This window comes from Oryzias latipes, chromosome 13 (genome assembly GCF_053564925.1).
Source record: "Oryzias latipes strain Hd-rR chromosome 13, Olatipes_Hd-rR_3.1".
Taxonomy (NCBI): domain Eukaryota; kingdom Metazoa; phylum Chordata; class Actinopteri; order Beloniformes; family Adrianichthyidae; genus Oryzias; species Oryzias latipes.
The window spans coordinates 3427948-3450000 of record NC_136249.1 but is presented as its reverse complement, the minus strand read 5'-3'; the positions used below and the strand labels follow the sequence as shown (position 1 = coordinate 3450000).

At 46.1% G+C, this 22053-nt stretch overlaps 1 protein-coding gene and 1 long non-coding RNA gene across 2 annotated transcripts; one reads left to right on the top strand and one right to left on the bottom strand.

Annotated features, from left to right (window-relative positions):
• Window positions 1–5664: 5664 nt before the first annotated feature.
• Window positions 5665–10214, bottom strand: LOC111948471 (uncharacterized). The gene is made up of 3 exons (XR_002874487.2): window positions 10075–10214; window positions 6315–9009; window positions 5665–6233 (listed from the first exon to the last, which is right to left on the bottom strand). It is a non-coding gene; the product is annotated as an uncharacterized LOC111948471 (long non-coding RNA).
• Window positions 10151–21552, top strand: zgc:113279 (uncharacterized). The gene is made up of 11 exons (XM_004076006.4): window positions 10151–10284; window positions 11893–12017; window positions 12797–12815; window positions 12890–12936; window positions 13008–13149; window positions 13224–13512; window positions 14523–14628; window positions 14705–14851; window positions 16634–16694; window positions 17999–18166; window positions 19325–21552. The coding sequence occupies exons 1-11, from the start codon at window positions 10215–10217 to the stop codon at window positions 19411–19413; spliced, it is 1263 nt and encodes a 420-aa protein (XP_004076054.1). The 5' UTR covers window positions 10151–10214; the 3' UTR covers window positions 19414–21552.
• The last annotated feature ends 501 nt before the right edge of the window (window positions 21553–22053 follow it).

The window sequence follows — 22053 nt, the reverse complement described above, 5'->3', positions numbered from 1 at the left end:
GAGTGTCGATCACTCTGACGGAGCCTGAGCCTCGCCTGAGGCCTTTCCCCCTTTTAGGCGAGGGGGAAAGGGGCGTCTGGAGGACGATTCCCCCTGTGGGCAATGCAGTTGTGACTGAGTTGCATTGTTCCAGAGCAGACATTCTCAAGTGCAAGGATGTTTTATTTGTATGGAAAAAGAGGAAGTTTATGCCTCTGCTGCAACGGCCTGCTGCAGCGGCACACAAACGTCCACAGCTCTGCTGTCAGTCTCCGCTCGCCGTCTTCCAGTTATCTTCCTGCTTCTGCAGCACCTGCCAGGATCAGGCAGACGTTGACTAATTCATGTCTTCCTGTTCAGACTGCAGCCCCTAGTTTCTGCAAGCGGTGGAAGCAGCCCAGAACTCAAGTTTGAAGGTGCTTTTGTGGCCTCTACTTTGTTTTTTAGGTTTGTACAAAGTCATTATTCTGAAACATGCCTACGAGCAAATTCACCTCTTGGCAGCGAGCCTGGAGTCGTGCAAGTGTGACAACACCAGCCACCTGGCTGCGCTGGCAGGAACAAAGGCCTGATTGTGTGAGGATTGGCTTTCCCCGTCTTGGAGCGGCCCCTCCACCGAGGCACGTGAGGCGGCAGGACAGTCACGCCACCAGCCCCAGAGGAGATGGGCGCAGAGCGGCAGCCAGGCTTCCCTCCCCCTGCGTGTGAAGAGACAAAGGCGGGAAATCCAGCTGTTTGCTTCACGCGCTCACGACACAAGGAAGAGGTGCCCCCCCCCCTATCTGTCTGCCTGCAGCTCTGCAGCATCTGTCCAACACAGACATGAATACATGTGAAGAATTCTTCTGTGCGATTCTCCACGGAAACACAAACTGCACTGAGCTCTGAGGGGGACCGGCTTCAGGATTTAGGAGAGATTTAAAAAATGCCGGAAACCACAGATGTTTAAGTGTCTCTGAAAACACAAAAAAATTAAACCAGCAATTGTAGACCGGGGGTCCCCAACCCCCCAGGCCGCAGACCGGTACCGGTCCGTGAGCCACCTGGTACCGGGCCGCAGACAGAAAAGAAATGTATACACTATCTGACTGTTTCCAGTTATCTTTCTGATACTAAAGGAAGTTTTATTTTGGAAATGGAATCCTGTTCTCCACATCCGTCTGTCTTGATGTGTCATGTGACTTTCAGCAGCGGCTGCGACTGCAAAGTTGACGGCTCAACGCTTACTTACTCAATGACACTTATTGGAAGGTTTCTTTGGGGAGAACAGAGTCAGCGAGGAAACCGAAGAAGAACCTTTGACTTCAGCCGTGAAGCTGCTGTTTTCAGACCAAACCGGAGTTTTCCTCCACATCCAGATGGATTCAGAGCGATGTTCCGCCTGATCCGACTGACGTCAGAATGTTTCACAAACGCAGATGATGACACGCTGCATTCATGTTTTAGCATAGCATTGATAGAACCAGTTTTACCACGGTTGCTGCTGGTTTACAGCAAGGGTGAATTAGGCATCTGTTAGGAAACGATCAAATGTTTCTAATGAATAATCAGGATTTATGGAAAAATCCTTCTGCCCTAAAAGATGATCAGAGACTGGGTTGAGTTTTCAGTTCTAAAAAGTGTTCTATGTGTTTTTACAAATCAGAAAAAAACTTTTACAAATCAATAAGTTTGTTTCGTTGAATCTTCGTCATCTGAAAAAATAAATAAAATTTCAATTCTGCTACTATTGTCAGATTGTTTTCAACAGAATTTCTTGTCTGTTTTCAATTTTAACTGGAAAAATCTTTTTTTTTTCAGAAACTAGTAGCTTATAAATATCAAATGCAAACTTTGACCCGGTTTGGATCGGACATAAAATGTTGTCTGACCTTCAACCGGTCCGCGGCCCGGGGTTTGGTGACCACTGACGGAATCTCGCTGAGCTTTGTCGGTAAATGTCCACGTTTATTTACATCAAATAACACATTTTGATTCAGACAAGCATGACTTTCTCAATGTAAAACACTACTTCTTGAAACGTGGATGTGCGATCGTGAATGAGGAGTGAGTGAATAATGGACACACTGAGACCTTTGAGCGCCTGGAAAAGCACACAGAAATCCAATCTATTATTATTATTATTATTAGTTTATCCTCATAAAATGTTGACTTTGAAACATTTTATCATCCTGAATCCTTATTTTACAATCCTATGGGCTAATCATTTCTTTTCTTTTTTATGGTGGTTCTAAACTCCGTCTTACTTTTTAACAGTGTTCCCCCCGTTATTCGTGGTTTGACAGTCATGTGACTCACAAAAACTCACGATGCTTAAATGAGACGTTAGCGTCCGAATGAGGTGCTGTGTGTGTGTGTGTGGGGGGGGGGGGGCTTCCTCGCCGTTTGCTAAGGAATAATTCACTCCTGGTTCCTGAGTCCCTACAACCAGAGTTTGTGCCTCTGCACGGAGAAATGGCATCAGCTGACTCAGAAACGGCGGGAAAATCTCCTGAAACGCTGAAGATTTTCAGGGGAGAATTCTGTCATTCGGATGTAGAGCTGGGCGATAAAACAGCTACAATAGAACTTTCTCTCAATAATAAAATGAGTCTATCAGGATAGACTTTTATTTTGAAGGGTCCGCAGCATTTTCTCCTCTTTGGGGATAAAAGTTAGAGTTTTAGTCGCCACATGGCGAGTAAACGTCTGCGTAAACTTCGTCATGTATTAGCTCTCCTTCTGCTGAATTTCCTTTGTCCTCTAACGTCTGCACATAAACAAGTGCATGAAGGACGCTCCACCCCCGCGGTCACTTCACATTTTTGTTCAGTTACAGTTTAGTGTTTTAGTTTGTCAGTCTGCATCACCAATAGATGTTCTAATGATTTCCATGTTAGACATCTCCGCCCAGTTCACAAGACAAACCCAAACCGAGCTCACATCAGGTCTGCCGCAACAATGAGGACGGCGCTTTTTAATGTCAGATAACTTCTAAAGAAGTCTTTGATCATCAATGATCTGATTTAAGGTTGGGGGTACAGCACAAAAAATAACATCTGAAAATAGGGGTCTTCCCCCCTGCCTGTAGGACGGCAGCGCTGAGGCCCCCTCTGAAGAAGAGTCACTTAGATCCAAATACTCTGTGTTCCTAAAGGACATTTGGGACGGTCCCTCTGTGTTCCTAAAGGACATTTGGGACGGCCCCTCTGTGTTCCTAAAGGACATTTGGGACGGTCCCTCTGTGTTCCTAAAGGACATTTGGGACGGTCCCTCTGTGTTCCTAAAGGACATTTGGGACGGTCCCTCTGTGTTCCTAAAGGACATTTGGGACGGTCCCTCTGTGTTCCTAAAGGACATTTGGGACGGTCCCTCTGTGTTCCTAAAGGACATTTGGGACGGTCCCTCTGTGTTCCTAAAGGACATTTGGGACGGTCCCTCTGTGTTCCTAAAGGACATTTGGGACGGTCCCTCTGTGTTCCTAAAGGACATTTGGGACGGCCCCTCTGTGTTCCTAAAGGACATTTGGGACGGTCCCTCTGTGTTCCTAAAGGACATTTGGGACGGCCCCTCTGTGTTCCTAAAGGACATTTGGGACGGTCCCTCTGTGTTCCTAAAGGACATTTGGGACGGCCCCTCTGTGTTCCTAAAGGACATTTGGGACGGCCCCTCTGTGTTCCTAAAGGACATTTGGGACGGCCCCTCTGTGTTCCTAAAGGACATTTGGGACGGCCCCTCTGTGTTCCTAAAGGACATTTGGGACGGCCCCTCTGTGTTCCTAAAGGACATTTGGGACGGCCCCTCTGTGTTCCTAAAGGACATTAGGGACGGCCCCTCTGTGTTCCTAAAGGACATTTGGGACGGCCCCTCTGTGTTCCTAAAGGACATTTGGGACGGCCCCTCTGTGTTCCTAAAGGACATTTGGGACGGCCCCTCTGTGTTCCTAAAGGACATTTGGGACGGTCCCTCTGTGTTCCTAAAGGACATTTGGGACGGCCCCTCTGTGTTCCTAAAGGACATTTGGGACGGTCCCTCTGTGTTCCTAAAGGACATTTGGGACGGCCCCTCTGTGTTCCTAAAGGACATTTGGGACGGCCCCTCTGTGTTCCTAAAGGACATTTGGGACGGCCCCTCTGTGTTCCTAAAGGACATTAGGGACGGCCCCTCTGTGTTCCTAAAGGACATTTGGGACGGCCCCTCTGTGTTCCTAAAGGACATTTGGGACGGCCCCTCTGTGTTCCTAAAGGACATTTGGGACGGTCCCTCTGTGTTCCTAAAGGACATTTGGGACGGTCCCTCTGTGTTCCTAAAGGACATTTGGGACGGTCCCTCTGTGTTCCTAAGGGACATTTGGAACGGTCCCTCTGTGTTCCTAAAGGACATTTGGGACGGTCCCTCTGTGTTCCTAAAGGACATTTGGGACGGTCCCTCTGTGTTCCTAAAGGACATTTGGGACGGTCCCTCTGTGTTCCTAAAGGACATTTGGGACGGCCCCTCTGTGTTGGAACCCCTTCACGTTTGGGCCGCTCCTCATTCATCCTTCATCAGATCTGAGACGCTCAGCTTTGCTAATTTCCTGAAATCTCCCAGACAGAAGTTCATCCTCGTCTTCAGAAAGTCCACCTGTTTGTGAAAAATATCACGTAATCATACGTAAAGAAACATTCCTGTTATGAAGTTTGGGAGCTGTCCTACAAAAAAGCAGAACTTTTTGTTTGTTGAAGTGTTTTTACAGAAACCCCACCCTTTTGTTTTATTCTTTGTAAAAGGGGAAGATAAACCTTTGATTTAAGTAATGAATGCTGCAGTTTACGTTGTTCTTGGTGTTTTCTGAATCAGAACTTTGTCCTGTGCAGAGGTTTAAATAAAGTTATGTGGTTTGAATGGATGTCTGGTGCAGCTTTGAGGACAGAAACTCCATAAAAGCTCCTCTGTCTGTGTGAACATGTCCCACACAATAACACACAAATACATTTTGTTATAATATGCTTTGTGCTCAAATAAAATACAGTTTGACAGAAAAAAAAACTTAACAGATTCGATTAAATGTCATTTTTAACTATTTATATGGTGAAACAAAAGCATCAATTAAATCTGCTAATAACAGAATAACGACCAGATCTTAAACCAACACTGACGTTCAAATGTTCAGTTTGAGCTCCAATCCTTGCATTTTCTAAATAAAACGTTTGTCCAGCAGGTGGCGCCACCGATCCCAGTTTGGTGAATGGTTAGGATGAGGAACCAAAGTGGACAGCGTCTCCTGAAGCTCCGAGGGACCGTTTGAAGACTGATGAACGTAAAAGTTCTGCCTTTTCACATTTTTGATTCATAATTTGAATAAATGGAATAAAAACGTTGGTTTACAGCCTTTGGCTGCCAGATGATCCTTTTAGTGATAACGAGACTTTCACTGAAGTGGAAAACAATCGAGAGAACAGCCAGACAAGGAAGGATTGGACCAATGCTGCCTGATGTCACTCAGGAAAGAAAATAAAGATCAGTTTCATTTTATAAAAGTAGGGTACAGGAAAAGTGACTCACGGCTGCTCTCTGGTGGTGACTGCAGGGATTGCACCTAAACAAACGTCTTGTTTAGTGTGAAAAGTGGAAATGGACATTTTTAACCTTTTAATTTGTATGTTTCAGAATAAATTAGTATGGAAAACATAGAATAAAATGAAATAAATCCTCTTTACAGAACTGTTTTTCTCTCAGAAATTTAATAGAACAAAATTTTCTCTATAAAGATTTTTTTTTCATGTTTTTACATCGTTCTTTGATCAAATGGCAAAAGAGCCAGAAATGACTGAAAGAAGCCTGAAGTGAACGTCTGATTTAGTGACGTGAACTCTGACTGTAACAGTTTTAGACCCGACAGCTGATGGCGGTTCGGCCTGACCTCAGCGTGGGGGGGTCCACGACCTGCAGCCCACAGGGATGACCCACAGGCCGGTCGCTGTCATCACGCCGTCACAAAAGTGACCTTTCATTTAGAAAAGAGAAAACTGCAGGCCAACATCCAGCTAGGCCCCGCCCCGCCCCGCCCCGCCCCGCCCCGCCCCGCCCCTGTATGGATTCACGCAGCTCTGGTGCAGCAGGTCCAAACCTGCAGAGCAACGCCGTTGTCGCTTTTCTCATCTTCATCACTCTCACCGTCTACTGGAGCGGTTCCTGCAGAGCCCCGCAGGTTCAAATCAGACCCTGAGAGGGTTGCCCGCTGCACACGCGGGTCACCCTCATGAGGAAGATGACGAAGCACACCTGGAAAGTCCCTGCAGGGAGAAGGTCGGGTTAATGTTTGCCTGGCGGCCGTCAAGGCTAAAGTAAATAAGAACTGATAAAAACCAAAGTACCAGGATGAGCGTGTTCAGTCTGGTCTGAAATGGACGGAAATACATGAAAACAAAAGGGACAAAAAGGTTTTTGCAAGAACTCAAGATGGTCCTTTTTATGAAATAATTACAGAAATACACTTAAAGAAATGTGTTTGGTTATTGTTGGGGACAGAGCTCCAGGTGTCCTACTAGTGAATAACACATATTTACTATTAAATAATCACACACACACACACACACAAAGCTTACAAACACCTGGTGTGCTGAATCCCCTCCAGGTATCTTCATGGTGTCTGCACGCTCACAGCTGACCTGCGGGTTTCATTTATTATTCCTGCTTTCTAACAAACAAAGGCAGAGTCTCCGTCCAGCTTTCAGAGAACAGAACCTGCATCCCACAATCCCTCACTGTTTGCAGGAGATCCAAGCTGTTCCCTCAACTCTCCCACTTCACTGCTGACTGGAAAGAATTTTAGAGACTTCAGTTTGTTTGTCCGAGCTTGCAGCTCCTCAAGCTGCTGCAGACGGGGGGTGTCGCTGCAGACAGGGTTTTCCTGGAGGGGGGGTCACTAAGATCCTTCCACAGAGAACATCTTGACAGAAGTGAGGATTTCAGCCTCTCAGTGATGTGGAAACATTTTCTCCAGAGCTCTGAGGGTCCGGAGGACAAAACCCAGTCCAGATCCTCATGGGGAGGGGGGCCTGTCCCTCTACAGCACATGTGTCAAACTCAAGGCCCGGGGGCCAAATGTGGCCCTCCATGTCATTTTATGTGAGAGCATAACAGTTTTTCATCTCTTAAAATAAAAAATAAAAATTGGTGTGTATTTATTCATATTTAGGTGGAATCTGCCTTGAAATATCTGATTGGGCAACTATACATTAGGACTTATTCACTGTCCATATAACCTAACCTGACAGAATCAAAAGTAAAAGGATTTATGCTAGACGAAAAAACAAACATGTGTTTTCTATGCAACTGTAATTGTCACTTTCAAAAGTTATTATAAATAAATTAATTAGTTGTTTAACATTAAGGAGTACTTACGTTTATTTTTCATTATATTTAGTTACATGTATAAGTTTTATCTGGCCCTTTGAGGACAGCTACTATGCTGATGTGGCCCTCGGTGAAAATGAGTTTGACACCTCTGCTCTACAGGCATCATGCAGGCGTGCAGCATCGCACCTTCTCCCTAAAGTGTTCCATCCTGGGAACATCCCAACATTCCCCCAGAACACTGGGTTGGTTCTCTGTGTTTTCAGGAGAATATGTGAGTTTTTCTTTCATCCCTGAAGTGACAAACGCTCCTAAGATGGCTCTTTGGTTCAGTCCAGGGGTCTGCGTCAGAAGTTCAAGTCCGGTCAGTGCTCACTCCTTTTGGCCCCGCCCCTGGAGGAGCTGCAGCTCAGGGACCTTTTGGTGGAGCCACAGAGTCTGATTCCCTTCAGACTCTTGTTATTATTGCTGCTGTTTGGATCAATACAAATGTCTTGTTTCACTTTTGAATCCATACATTGAGTGGTTTGAAAGGCGCTTTTAAATAAAATGCATTATTATTATCATTATCATTGGTTTTTTGGCATAAATAAAGAAAACAAACATTTAAAAAACGGTCTTTTTTTTACTTTTCAGAGATTCACTGGACTCCCTTTTAACATGAAAGACACTGTGGGCGAATCTCAATGCAGCAATAGTTTAATCTCAGCAATGATGTTTTTAAAAAGCACCGTTTGTTTTACTGCTGGAGCATCTCAGACAGGAATTCTGACTAAGTGACCTTCAGCATATTTTCCGGAGCTTGAGGAATCTTCAAATCCTTGGATTTTCCAACAACAGGAAGTCTGAGACGTACTCTGCTTCAACTTTCCTGCCTTTTGGGGTTTGTTTGACACACCTTGTAGTAAAATACAAAACAAAAAAACAGGAAGAACTTGGATTTTTTCCTAACCAGAGAGCCACATGAGGCTCCGGAGCTGCAGGTTGCAGACTTCCTGTTTAGCTGCAAGGAGCTGCTTTGCTCTAAACATTCTCTGGAAACATTGCTGTGTTTGAACATTAAGAAGTCAAGTCTGGCTGGTTGGGACACACCAGCACCTTTACCTGAAGACCTGATTCCACGCTGAACCTGACCCCCACCCCATCTGCTCGCTACACCTCCAAACGGCGCTCTGACAGCCAGCAGGGGGCGCCAGAGCGCTGCTCCAATGAGGAGGTGATGCAACCCAGGCAGCAGATCTGCTGTCCGTCACTTTCTCCCTGCAGCCTCGGCTTGCATCATGGAGCTCTGCAGACCTCCATCCTTCAGCAGCAGCAGCCCCCGCCCCGGCAGAGGAGGCCCGAAGCGCCGCCGCCTCCAGGCTCTGCTCCACCACTCAAGGCTGAACTAAGCTGGGGCTTGACTCCTGTGCTGGAGTGTGCAGCTGCTGCTCTGCTGCATCCGCTCCCTCCAAAGCCGGGCTGAGGCGGCGAGCAGCAGGAAGGAGATGATCCCGCTGCATGGCGTCCACGCCTACAACAGAACGTGAGATGAGGGATGTTCAGAAGCTCCAAGACGCCGGCTTCATATTTCATGCACTCTCTTCTTTCTTGTTTCCCGTCTTTAATAAGTCAACAGCGCAGAGCTCCAGATCAGAACAGCCAGTTTGGCTGGAATCAAAGTTCCTTCAGCAGATGGGGGGGGGGGGCAGCTTTACAGAGATGTGAAGCTCCCTAAAAAAGAGAGAGAGTCATCATGTCAGATACAGTTCAGTCATGCATGGCTGAGTTCAATCCCCCGGCCTCAAAGCCCCCCGTTGATGAAAATGATGCTTTTGCAGTTTTTAGCATCTTCTTGAGGCATTTTTCTCATGATGGACAGTTTTTATGAAAGTTAAGCTTAAATTGCGTTTCTGAGTATTTTTCTATTCAAATGTTGTGAATCAGGAGCAGAAGACAACTTTTTGATTGAAAAAGATTCATCCATCTTCTGCTGTTTTATCCCTTTTGGGGTCATGGGGCTGTTGGAGCCTATCCTGGGCACTTGTGGGTGAAGGCGGGGAACGTCCTGGACAGGTAGCCAGTCTGTCACAGGGCCAGAATCACACACACATTCACACTCACGCCTAATTCAGAGTGGCCAATTGACTTATGAAGCATGTTTTTGGACAGTGGGAGGAAGCTGGAGACCCTGGAGGGAACCCACACATGCAAACTCCACACAGAAGGCCCCCCCATTGCTGTTTTGGTTCAGGTCCCCCCAGCCAGGACTTGAACCGGGGGGCTTCTTGCTGTGAGGCAAGCGTGCTAACCACTCCACTCATCCGGTCTTTTGGAACCGACATACCCAGAGTAAGCAAGTTCAGGTGGATTTCAGCCAGAGTTCAGGGTTAAAGTCAGGCTAGTTTAAACGTGCTTCCTAGGCAAACGCCCCAGCTCTATGCTGCAGCCTGTTTGTTTATTTACAACAAACTACATATTTCTTCTTCTACGGCCTTTCTGATATTTCAGAGAGTTCTGTCACAATGATTCATTCTGACTGAAAGTGTGGCGTTTGTGAACATTTGTTATAATCGCATCAAGTTTCTCTGGGTCCATGCACACAGTTCAGTTCTAATCCCATCTTTGATCTGATCAGAGACATTTTGCACATAGAGCCTCAGCTGCTGTCTTTCTGTTTTGCTTTTCTTTGTAAAATTGAGCTGCGCTCTCAATTAGCATCTTAATTTGCTGTTTTTGACACTCTGGGCTTGCCATACAGCCAGGTGAATTCCAGTGGGCGTGGCCGAGCACAGGTACCTGCGAAGCCGCTCAGAGCAGCCTCAGAGAGCGGCTGAGTCCGTGTCAGGGTAGAGCCCCTCCAGCCTCGCCTCCACCTGTGGCCGCGCGTGCACAGCGCACATCCCCGCAGCTGCTCCCGCCTGTCGCTCCTCTGCGTGATGGGGGCCAGCTCCAGGAAGAAGCGGGACGCTCCCAAACCCGGTGTGGCGGCCTCCGACGGGAATCACGGTACGACTGAGTGCTGATCCGGTGCGTCAGGGTCTGCGCATGCTCAGACTGAGCAGCGGACTCGTGGGGCTGCTGTTGCAGTCAGTAACGGCAGTGGCGCCTCCAGAATTTTTTCATGGGGGTGGCCAGTGGGGGGCCACATTAAATCTTGGGGTGGCACACAAAAACCATGAGCTATATTTTTAAAATTCATTCTACCAAACGTAGTAAAACAACCTTTAGAAAACCAACAGAAAGATAAATGCCTACTGATATTTTGTAGAACGTGAACTTATAGTAGATACTACTAGTATAATAACTAATAGATACTAGTAGATACCATTAGTAGATACTACTACTGATATATATATATATTTTTTTTGTTTATATTTAATGCTTTGGTGTGTCTGCTTGGGGTGTTCGGCTCTTGACTGAGAGATAAGAGATATCTATAATGAACAAAAAATAAAATCTGTTGTTCTGAAATAATAATAAAAATATCCTTCTAATTATTAATTATATCTGTTGACATTTCTATTCAGACTAATAATCATGAAACATTTTTATTAATAGGGTAACATAATTCTAACTTCACCAGTTGGTCCAGGAACAAGTGGAGCCCCTGCTTATGCTGAGTAGTGCCTTGCTTCTCTGACCAATGATGCTGACTGTCCCTCCTCTGATGCCGTCTCATCTTTGTCTTCCTCATTCTCTTCTGTCATTCATGCTGCTCTGTCTCATCTTCCTCCTCCTCCTCACTACTCCTCTGTTGCTCCCCTACCATCTCTTTCACTCCTTCTGCTGCACTTTTATTCTTAAAATAAGAATATATGTTGAATTTCTCTTCATTCTCTGAAAATGGACAGACACAAGCATCAACTAATGACTATAGGTAACTCTGTGCAAACAAAAACACATCAAAATGTTGCGGTAACACAACAACCAGTGCTTAAATAGTGCCATGAAAATGAGTGGCGCGTGTGACAGGGACATCCTTTTTTTACTTATTAATAAGAAGTAATGACACATCTACCACCGCTGATGATGTGGCGTATTTGCACCAAGTATTTGCACACTGGGTTTACATGTTTTGCAGACCGCATGTTTTTTACACCTTTGCAGCTGTAAAGCGCGTGTGAGGGTGTGGAGCGCATACGCGCGCGGTCAGTCGCCGTTTTGGACTTAAGGAAAAAGTAATAAAGAAAGTTCATCTTTAGTGACTGAGACTGGTTCTTTTGTCTGACCGGCCCGGAGGATCTGAGGGTTCGAACGCGGAAGTGAACCACGCGTCTTATTCATTCTGCGTCCAGCGGCTCCTCTGTAGATGTCTGCGCACTCAAAGGCAGCAGGGAGGGGAGGGGGTGAGGGCCGGTTTAGGTGATCAGAGCGACTTGCCGCTTGCTGGCTGTGCATTTGGGATGAAACGCACAACTGATGCTACCACTGCTTATAGTGGCTACTGGGGTGGCCACTGGGGTGGCCAGGTGTCGGAGAGGGGTGGCCATGGCCACCCCTGGCCACCCCCTGGTGGCGCCACTGAGTAACGGCTGCAGAGACTGCCGCTCCTCCAGAATCCTGCAGGCGGCGCTGTCTCCGCCCTCAGCTCTTCTGTTTGTCTTTGTCTTGCAGCTGCAGGCCGTCCCGCCTTTGAGGGGGAGAAGGTCTACGCGGGGGTCCGAGTCCGGATGCCCGTCAAGGATCTGCTCCAGAACATCCGCCGGCGTTCCCAGGGAGACCGTGCGGAACAGTCTGAGGTGCGATTCCCTGAGCCCGTCCGGCCGGATCAGGACTTCTATGTATTCAGTCAGCCTCTCCTGTCTGATCCATTTAGGATGGTTGTGTGATCACCTGAGGCGGTCAATGAGACTTTTCTGTCGATCAAGTACAGTATTTTCTTTAGTTACTGGAATATTGCACCAAAGTTCAAGTCCCATTACTTTTCACATTGGACCCCCTCCCCTGCAGACCTAGTTTGGGGGGTTAACCCCTCAACCCTGTAGTGCTGAGTGTCCAACAGTCTTTGGTGTGACTCGGACTGGGTTTGAACTCGCAACCTTCTAGTCTCAAGGTGGACACTCTACCACGAGACCACATGGAAAAAAGTTCATTAAGCTGAAACTTGGACAAATATTCATGGAAAAATATACAGTTTATTCATTCCATTCCATGAATTCTAATCGTTTTACATAAAGTTTAAATGGAAAAGATTTACATTTCTACATTTTTCTTGACTTTTAAGCGACGTCAAAGCTGGAGTTTCCCTTTTTTCAGATTTGGCAACAAACCAAAATACAAACAAACTCAAAAGAACAAAAACATCAGAAACTGAAAGATGTTGGCCTGAAACGAACAAACGGAAGCTGTTTCATGATCCAGAACTGTCTTAGCGTGTTGGAGCTCATGGAGCTGCTGTCTGGGGTTTCCTGCATGGTCACCGTGCTTTGACCTGCAGGTTCATGTGAGGGAAGTCTTTGTGATGTCTGTGTTTGAGAATAACAGGCCTTTGTCCTTTCCTCCCTGAAACACTCTGCAGGTCTGCGGTAAGGGCAAAGGTCAGTCAAACGCTGAATAATGATCATCAACACCAAACACGATGTGTGAGTAATGCTGACGGTCTGCCCCACAGGAGTCTCCAAACGAATGCGAGCGCGGCCCAGAAACCGAGCCGTCAGGGTGAGCATCATCATCATCATCATCGCTGAGCTGCTCATGGAACTCGCCCCATAACTCCTCCTCACCTTCAGGTCCAACCCGCCATGAAGAGCCTGGAGGAGCTGGCAATCATCCTGGAGGTCCTGGAGGATGATCTGAGGACAGGAAACGCTTACCGGGCCGCGTCCAGGAACCTGTCGGTCAGCCCCGTGCACTCAGAGCTGGGTGCTACAGGTAACTTACCCCACCTAGGGGCCACAGCAGCTGACCCCTCTCAGGTGAGTCATCTTCATGTGTTTTGTCCTCAGGAAGCAGTGATGAGTTTGATGACGTGGCTTCCAGTCCAGAGTCGTACGCTGATTACTGTCCATGGACAGCGGAATACCACCAAGCCACGCCTCCCACCTACAGTTTGTCCTCTGACCTTCAACATTCACTCTTGGAAAATGAGCGAGACACTGAACAATGCAACTACCAGAACCGCCACCAGGTCCTGAGCAGCTCGGCTTTCTTCTGGAGACAACTGCAAAAAGCAGATGACCAACTGGAGGGCATCTCTGATGGGGAGCTGCTGGCCACGGACCAGCATGGCAGAATGTAAGTACACTGTACTACAGGGTAGGTACACTGTACTACAGGACAAAGTACACTGTACTACAGGACGGAATTACATTCTACACCAGGGCAAAAGTACACTGTGAAAAGGTTGAAAGTACACTGTACTGCAGGATGTAAATACTGTGTTTCTGTACGGCAAACTTCATACATCCATTAGCCCTCCACTATATGCCTTCTGGGGTCCCTGGGTTGCTGGAGTCTTTCCGGGTTACTGTTGGGGGAAGGCGGGGTACATCCTGGACAGGTCCCCAGCCTGTCACAGGTCCACACGATCTTACTCCCACACACACACACACACACACACACATGCACACATGCACACCTAAGAATAATTTCAAGCAACGAGTTGACCTTTGAAGCATGTTATTGGACGGTGGGAGGAAGCTGGACTGCCCAGAGAAAGTCCACGCATGCACGGGGACAACATGCAAACTCTTTACAGAAGGGTCCCAGCTGGGATTCAAACCAAAGCCTTCCTGTTGTGAGGCAAGAGTGTGAACCACTGCACCACCATGCAGCCATAAGGCACATCTAAAAGCCTTAATTAAAAAACAAACAGTGCACCTTAAAACCTGGAGTGCCTTGTGTATGGATTAATTATGTAGCAGGGCAGGATTTTTTTATTTTTTACGCGTTCCTAGCAAGGTTGCGAGTTGGCGTATTCTCAGTGATGCTTTGCCAGTCAGACTACCGTAACTAATGTGGCTAACTTGTAGCATGTTACCACTTCTAGAGTTTCTGGGAATGTAGCTACTAAAGTCTGCCTGACTGACGGACTCTTGTCTCGCTTAATGCGCCTTATAGCTCAGTGCACCTGAAATATGACATCATTTTGAAATGGGACTATTCATTGACGGTACGGCTCGTAAAACCGTAGAACGGCACGCGGTGTAAGGTTCACGATGTGTGCTAGTTTTGAACCTGGACTTGTAAATCTCCTGTAATCACACAGTCCGAGGCCCTTTTAACCTCCCGTCTTGTTCCTGCAGAGCTCTTCACACAGCGGCGTGTTTTGGAAAGCGGGCACTAGGCTATGCCATCGCTAGGAGGATGGCGGCTCTCGGCTGCCTGGATGCCAAAGATTCTGATGGAATGGTGATGTACCCTTGCATGAGAACGACCACCCGCCTATGTTTTTGCTTTTTAATGGTTCACTCTTTTGCGCACACAGACTGCTCTCCTCTATGCAGCAAAGCACAACCAGCACCTGATGGTGGCAGATTTGATTGGCCTAGGAGCCAACATCAACGAGACGAACAGGTGGGGAAAGTCCTGCCTCCACCTGAGCGCTGAGAATGGCTACGTTCGAGTCCTGGAGGTCAGTGCCTTAAGCTGAAGTTCAGACATTGATTCTGAGTTTGCTGTCAATCTGCAGCAATGAGCTGGAAGAAGTGTGATAATCATCAAAGATTCATTCATCAAGAATGCAAAAATCTATGCTCGGAACATGTTTACAGTCGGTTTAGTGGTCTGTTCGCGTAACTCGACTGCTTTAACTCTCTTGGGTTTTTTGCTTTGCCTCGGGAACAGAGAAAAGAGTCGGGTGTTGACAACAAGTTGGAGCTTCTGTGTTAGGCGGTGGGCGCACCGTCAGGGTGATTGGGACTGTGAAACCTTTTGGGCATTCTACAAAGGTAGAACAGGTTTGAACGAGTACTGTATACGGCGTTTGTATCCGGGGCAGGACGTCAAATGAAGTCCCTGTCACATCTTGCAGTAGCTCGCTCAGAAAGATTGTTTTTGTAGAAAGCACGTTGCCTTCTCTCGTGTGTCAGAGGGACAAATGCCTGACCTCAGACTTCCCTGCGGGTTGAACTCTCATTCTAGAATAAGTTGGACTTTTCTCTGGAGGGGGCCAGTAGTACTGGTTTGACACTCCCTTAAGCAGCAGTTGAACAAAACAGTTTGTGCCAATGTTTTGTAAGTTCCTCTTAAGCGTGAACAGGTGTTTCTTTGCAAAAACAGATGTGTCTCAGGCGTCCTGCATGTTGCTCAGCTGGTTGGTTGAGTTTTTTCTGCGTTTTCCTGTGTCTCGGCTCAGGTTAGCCCAGGTGAGGCCTGACAGTCAAACCTGTCAAGAGTTTTCGAAATCTGTTCCTTAGATTGAGAATGATGTGTTTGATGTGTTTTTGGTGCTTTTGTCAGACCCGGGCGACCAAAGGTTGTCTGAGTTTCATGAAGGTCTACATGGGACCGTAGCCTCAGAGCCCATGAGCAGGACAGACGGCCAAGATAGACAATCGATTGAATCCAATTTACATCACGTTTCATGTCAATTAGTCCATGTGACTAATTTTGTTAGTCAAATATCCATTAAAAACCAGTGTGCACATGAATAATGATCTTTACTAAACTGTGGGGGAACTCTTCAGGATTATCAAAGCAGTTTTTACCTGAAAAAAACAAGAAAATGCATTAAAGTCCCACTCCAGTCATCTTTTGGTCTATTGTAAAAGTGTTCCCATTGGCCAAAATAGTCAGAGAGAAATTCACCCCTGAATTGTGGCACGAAGCAACCCCGCCCCCCTTCCCCTCACAGATGCTGATAGCTTGGAGCAGGAAGCTTGTGTCCCACCAAGCATATTTTTCTACACCCCAAATAGGATCGCTTTCAAGCAATGACTTAAATAAAAACATCAAAAATACATTTTAAGCTTAATTTTCTTTATATATGTCCTCCATCATCAGAAAAATGCCACAGAAAACACCATTTTCAGCAGAGTGGGTTTAGGGTTAGGGTTAAACCAAACTGTAACGAGCAGCAAAGCCTTCTGTCATTTACACACTGAGGCACGCAATCTCTTAAGGTTTTTACTTTTTAAAGAAACTAAATTTTTTAGTAATCATTTAGGTATGAATATGTGTTTCTGTTTTAAGTAATGTTAAAAATATATGTCTGTTGGAGTAATTAAACATGAATACATACATTGCAGATGAGCTTAACTGCAGATAAACATCCTGTTTAAATAAATGTTTCTTCAGACCTGTCAATATTAAAAATTAAATGACCTAAAAAGGATTTTAATGTAAAGTTTGACCAGATAGTGTACAGAAAGGTCAACGTGAACGCGTGAGTCAATGAGTTCTCTGTTTGCTGTAGGTCCTGAAACAAGCCATGCTGGACGGCGTGCTACTAGACGTGGAGGCCAAGGATAACGCCGGTGAGTCCTGTGAGCTGCTGGTTAATTGCCAGGCCTCCATCTCCATGATCTACTCACAGATTATGTGCCATCCAAGCTCAAACACACCTGTCCTCTCATGCAAACAACCCTTCACATTACTGACAGCAAGAACTGTGATAAAGACCTCTGAAAAACGAGCATGCGGCGTTCTGCCTGGGGAAAAGAACGGGCAAGACTGCAGCTTACATGTTCTGAGATCATGTTTGATCCCATGGAGGGAAAAAGAAACATCAGCAATGAAAAGTAAATGAAGACAACATAAGAAATGAGCAGCAGGAATCTGCCACATCATAAATACGCTAGCTGCAGGTTTGTCAGCCATAACGGCTGGAGTTCACCCCCCCAGCTAAAGAACATCCTAAAAATCTGAAGAGTTTTGGCTCAACCACCTGCCAATCAAAGCAACACGCCGCTAGTAAAGCACAAGGTTGAACTTTAAAAAACTCAAACGGCTTTTTCACAAACCCCCCACCAGTTTATTCATTATTGGAGAAGAAATCAGGACCTTAGAGAGGTTTTGGACATGCGGATATGTTTATTTTCTGTTTAAAATGTGACTTATTGGCATGATGGGAGGGGTAACCCTTTAACACCGGAGCTCCAGTGTTGACGTTCATTCCTCTACCGTAACTCTTCAACCGTTACTGCGACAAACGTCATTCCAGCAGATTCGGAAGCAGAAAAAAGTTACTTTGCAACACTTTACAGTAGTAATTTGTTGCACATCGATGCAAAGCTTATATGAAAAGCAGCTTCCCTCCCCGTCAAATCAGCCAATTGACGATGGCGTGAACAATCAGGGAGTTACTGTATGTCAAAGAAAGGGTGTTATTTAGCAACAGGTGTTCAGGGGTTAAATCCAGGCTCTGATTGGTACCAACCATCCATCCATCCAACGCCTATCCCCGCTACTGAGCTACTGTTGTGCAAAGGCGAGGGTCTCCCTGTCCGTTGCAGGGCCGGAACAAACTAGCATGTGCCAATCTTGTGAATTGAAGGTGGGTTTTTTTCTTTTTGGGGGGGCTCTCTGTTATATCCACACATGATGCTGGCTGTCGAGCACAGAGATGGAAGGATGATGATGTGGGTTTGCTCTACAAGACCTTAACCCTCATTATTACATGATGATGTTCTAGAAAAACAACAAATTACATTAAATGTGGTAAATATTATTAATGAAAACTCAAATCGCTACAGAATTTAAAGTTATGGAAAAATCAAAACAGAGAAAAAGTAGAAATAAGGTATGCAGATGCCTCACTGTGCCCCATGCTCTTCCTCAGGAATGACCGTGCTCCAGTGCGTCTCTGTGACCCTGAAAAGCAGCATGCGTGGAGGGGAAGGCGACCAAACCTGGAGCCAGTCCAGGCTGGACGCTCTGCGGCAGGAGCAGATGATGGAGACGCTGGAGTGCCTGCTGCAGATGACCACCATCGGCCCGGCTATGACACGTAGGCCCTCACATGTTACACGGACTACAGTTCTGATCTTTGCTGCTGGATCTCCACCACCGTTTCATTTTGAAGAACTGGTCTGTGGCTTGTAAACTTGAACCAGATCCAGCCGACAAACCTTTGTTTGGACCAACGGTGCTTCACCTCACATTAAGAGCAGGACCAGATTGTCACGAGTGGACTCCATGGAAGATTTCTATCCAATGTTTGCTTTCCTGCTGCTCTCGTGAGAATTGACCGAACCACCTGAGCTAGCTCAAACGTTCAAGACACGTTCAGGATGCGTTGTCTGTCAAGATGCCTTCAAAAACATGCTAGATACGTGTTCTTGAATGCATGTTTAGCATATGGTGTTCATGCTGGACTGTTGGTTCCTGATACTAGCCCATGTCAGCCACCTACAGAGGCTTGGTACCAAATGTCACAGCTCTATTCCGATATACGAAAGACCTGGTGTCATAGAATTCCAGCCGCTCACAAGCTGCAGTTATTTCTTCTCCATGATCAATTTTCAAAGGCTGGCACTTCCGTGAGCCCAAAAACGGTCTCAAAATATGTGTAGCGACACGTGAAAGCAAGAGTTTTGAAGGCAGAAGCCTGAAACGCTCGTTTACGTATACGTGAACGCATGTTGCTGAACGTAGCTAGACAGTGCTTGCACATTTGGGCAAACACAGTCGTAGAGCCGTCCACTGAACATCACGACTCCATAAAGCTCATCTGCCTGTGCGACATTTTTCAGCTTTTTCTTGATTTGCACATCCAGACATTCGTTCCACCCAGAAACTTGATGGTTCAGAGCTCAGTAGCAGCACAGCAGCAGTTCTGTGTTGTGCCGACAATGTCATGGAGTGTTGATTTCTTTTGGTGCCGCCCAAATGTTCCTTTTTCTCCGTCCACGTGGAAAACTTGAACACACAGTCTGTGAGAGCAAACAGCCCTGCTGTGAAAAGGCTCCTAAGTGCAGCTCTTTCAGCAAGTTCTGAGGAGGGGAGACAGCTGAGCTGTGTTCCAACATGTTCCAGGATTGTTTGGGCTTTGAATGAATGTACAGTAGGTTGGGAGTTGAGGATACAAGCCCTCATTAGCTTTGTGGTTCTGCATGACCATCTTTTCTGCTGGATCTCTGAATGCTGCTTTGTTTTTATCTTCCAGGTGAGCCGGCGCTCGCAGTTCAGCATTGGCTGAGCTGCCAGCATGTCTGCCCCGAGGGGCAGCTTGTAACCCCGACAGTAATGTTCTGAGTCCAGGCCCAACCCTGCCCTGGAGGGACCGCGGTTCTTCCAAGTGCAAGTGGAGGCCTGCTGTGTAAAGCATCCTGCCGTCTGTGCCGCCTGCACAGAGGTGCTGGGTGCACATTCTCTGGTTTCTGTGAAACTTCCACTGTTTGCTATTTTGAAGTAGCACGTTGTCCTGGCGCCGCCATGTTCTCACCAGTCCACAGGCCGACTCTGCGGCGGTCTTAAGAGTTTAGACTGAGAAGTTGATCTGTTTACCGTCTGAATGTTACAACCTGGAAACACTTCAGATGGAAGGGTAGAAAAGAAAACAGGATTGGTATTGATCGCCGCAGAGGTTACCTGTTGGTTCTGTGAGGAACAAAATGACAATGTTTTTAATCTCAAGACTGGTGAAGTCCCATTGCTCTGCTCTGATGCTGTCATGAGTCAGTCATCTGCTGGTTTTCCTTATTGAAAGCATGCAGCTATTTTGGTCATGGAATAGGTGTTTTCACCTGTTTTGGAAAAGATATTTTCGTTTTTTGCATATTAGTCCTACTTTCAGAAGAGTGTAGCTGCATAAACCTGTTGCTCCCTAGAGCATTATGATGTCAGATCGTTGACATGTCAGCTTAATGCTGTGGAATCTTTCCTCTAAAGGGGAAATGACTTCTGTAGGTGTGGCTTGTTCCTCAGTCTTTATGATTGAGGCAAATGGAGTGTCGTTTGACTCCATGTGAAAAGAGGCTTCGTCCTTCCAGAACATAGATTGTTGGATCTGTGTCTGCTTTAGCTGCAAGCTTCTGAAGCCTGTAGTACAGGGGTCTCCAACCTGAGGCTCCAGAGTCACAAGTGGACATTCTAAGCCTCCATTGTAGCTCTTTAGCTCTGAAAGAAAAGGCTCTAAGGTTTTTATTTTATGTTTAGACTGAGCGGAAGGCTCCCATTCTCCTCTTCTGCTGCACAACAGTCTGTTCAGAGGCAAAGTCCTTCAAGTATAGAAGGACATTGGCATGTATAGATTTTTTTGGACTGATATAAATAAATAAAATAAGTTAGAGCTGTTCATTAATAGAGAATTGTAACACTGTTATAGATCAATAATTGTAAATATCTAAATGTTTTATAAAAGAATGATTTAATGGCCACAAAGTGTATTTTTAAACGGTGAAGTGGGATTTTGAGGCTGTCACTTGGTTTTTCTTTAGTAAGAAAGTGGTCTAAATACCCCCCCCCCCCAATCCCAGTGACAGCATGGCCTCTTTTTTCATTGGTTTACCATCCACTGGTAAATGAAAGGAGGACTAAGTGTATTTTATATTTTCCAGTCTGGTTGTTTTTTAGAGTCGAATGTCATTTTTAGTATATTTAGTGGTTTACCTCTCGAGTTGTTGTGGACAGTTAAACGTCTACATGTACAAAAATGCAGCACAACACGTTCAGTGATCGCAGTAGATCTGTACGGCGCTGAACTTTTTCACTGAGGGGTCACAGTAACTCCTGCATGGTACCAAGTGTAAGCTCATCATTTATTTCTTAATATGGGGTGAAGGGTTTTTATATGTTATATGTGATGTTATGGTGTTGGATTGTGAGTAGAAGTTACAGCAGTCTTCTCTTTCCTGCCATCATTGTTATTGCTAAAGTGTGTTCAGTTCAGAGGCATGAAACTGCTGGGTTGATGGGTAATAACCTCCTCAAAAGGTGAATTTTGGGGAAACGTATGATTTCTTTGAGGCATTTAAATGTTGTAAGTTCCTGGGTGTAACAGCTAGACCAGGGGTCGGCAACCTCTTTTACTCAAAGAGCCATTTGGGACTGCTCCTAATGAAAAAAAAGCATCCGGAGCCACAACCCGTTTTGACATCATTATATATATTACGCATGTTTATATTATATCAAGGGGTGCTCATTACGTCGATTGCGATCGACCGGTCGATCTTCAAGGACATGAGTGTAGATCGCGGTCCAGAAATTTTTTTAAAAACTAGTACTTCTTTCTTTCCATCGTCATGTTTATTAGTTACATGTTTATTTGAACATTATTGTTTATGTACTGATGATTAAAAACTACACAGTGAGATTACACAAAGATACTTTTGTATTAACAGATGAGGCGTTTTATTACAAAGACAGAAAGCAGCAACCATCGTATGTCATGCTCTGCTGGAAACGGTGCAATGCGGGGAGCATCGTGGCATATTATGAGGCATTTGGCGCTGCTGGCTCTGTACGCAGCGCGTGCCTCGCAGCGCGTGCCTCGCAGCTTCCTTGATGAGCTGCAGAGCTGATAGCAGGAGGAGAAACGCGGGGCGGCTTCAATAAACACTCCGGTTGTTGGTCTTCTACCGGGGACTTGACGTGCCGCGGGGCAGAAAGAGACTTTCTGATGACAGAGAGTTTGAGCTCAGTGAATTTAAACACGCGTCTGCAGTGACGTATGTGTCAGAGGATGTCCGATTGGCCGTTCTGCATGTCAATCAAGTCACGTCCTTTTTGGTGAGGATTTTGATTGGCTGGTGGATTTTTGAGAAGTACTTTTTTTTTAAATCTTCTCTGTCCCGCGATCTACCCTCATGTCCGTGAAGATCGACCGATTCGATCGCGATCGACGTAATGAGCACCCCTACTCTGACACATACATCACTGCACATGCGTGTTTAA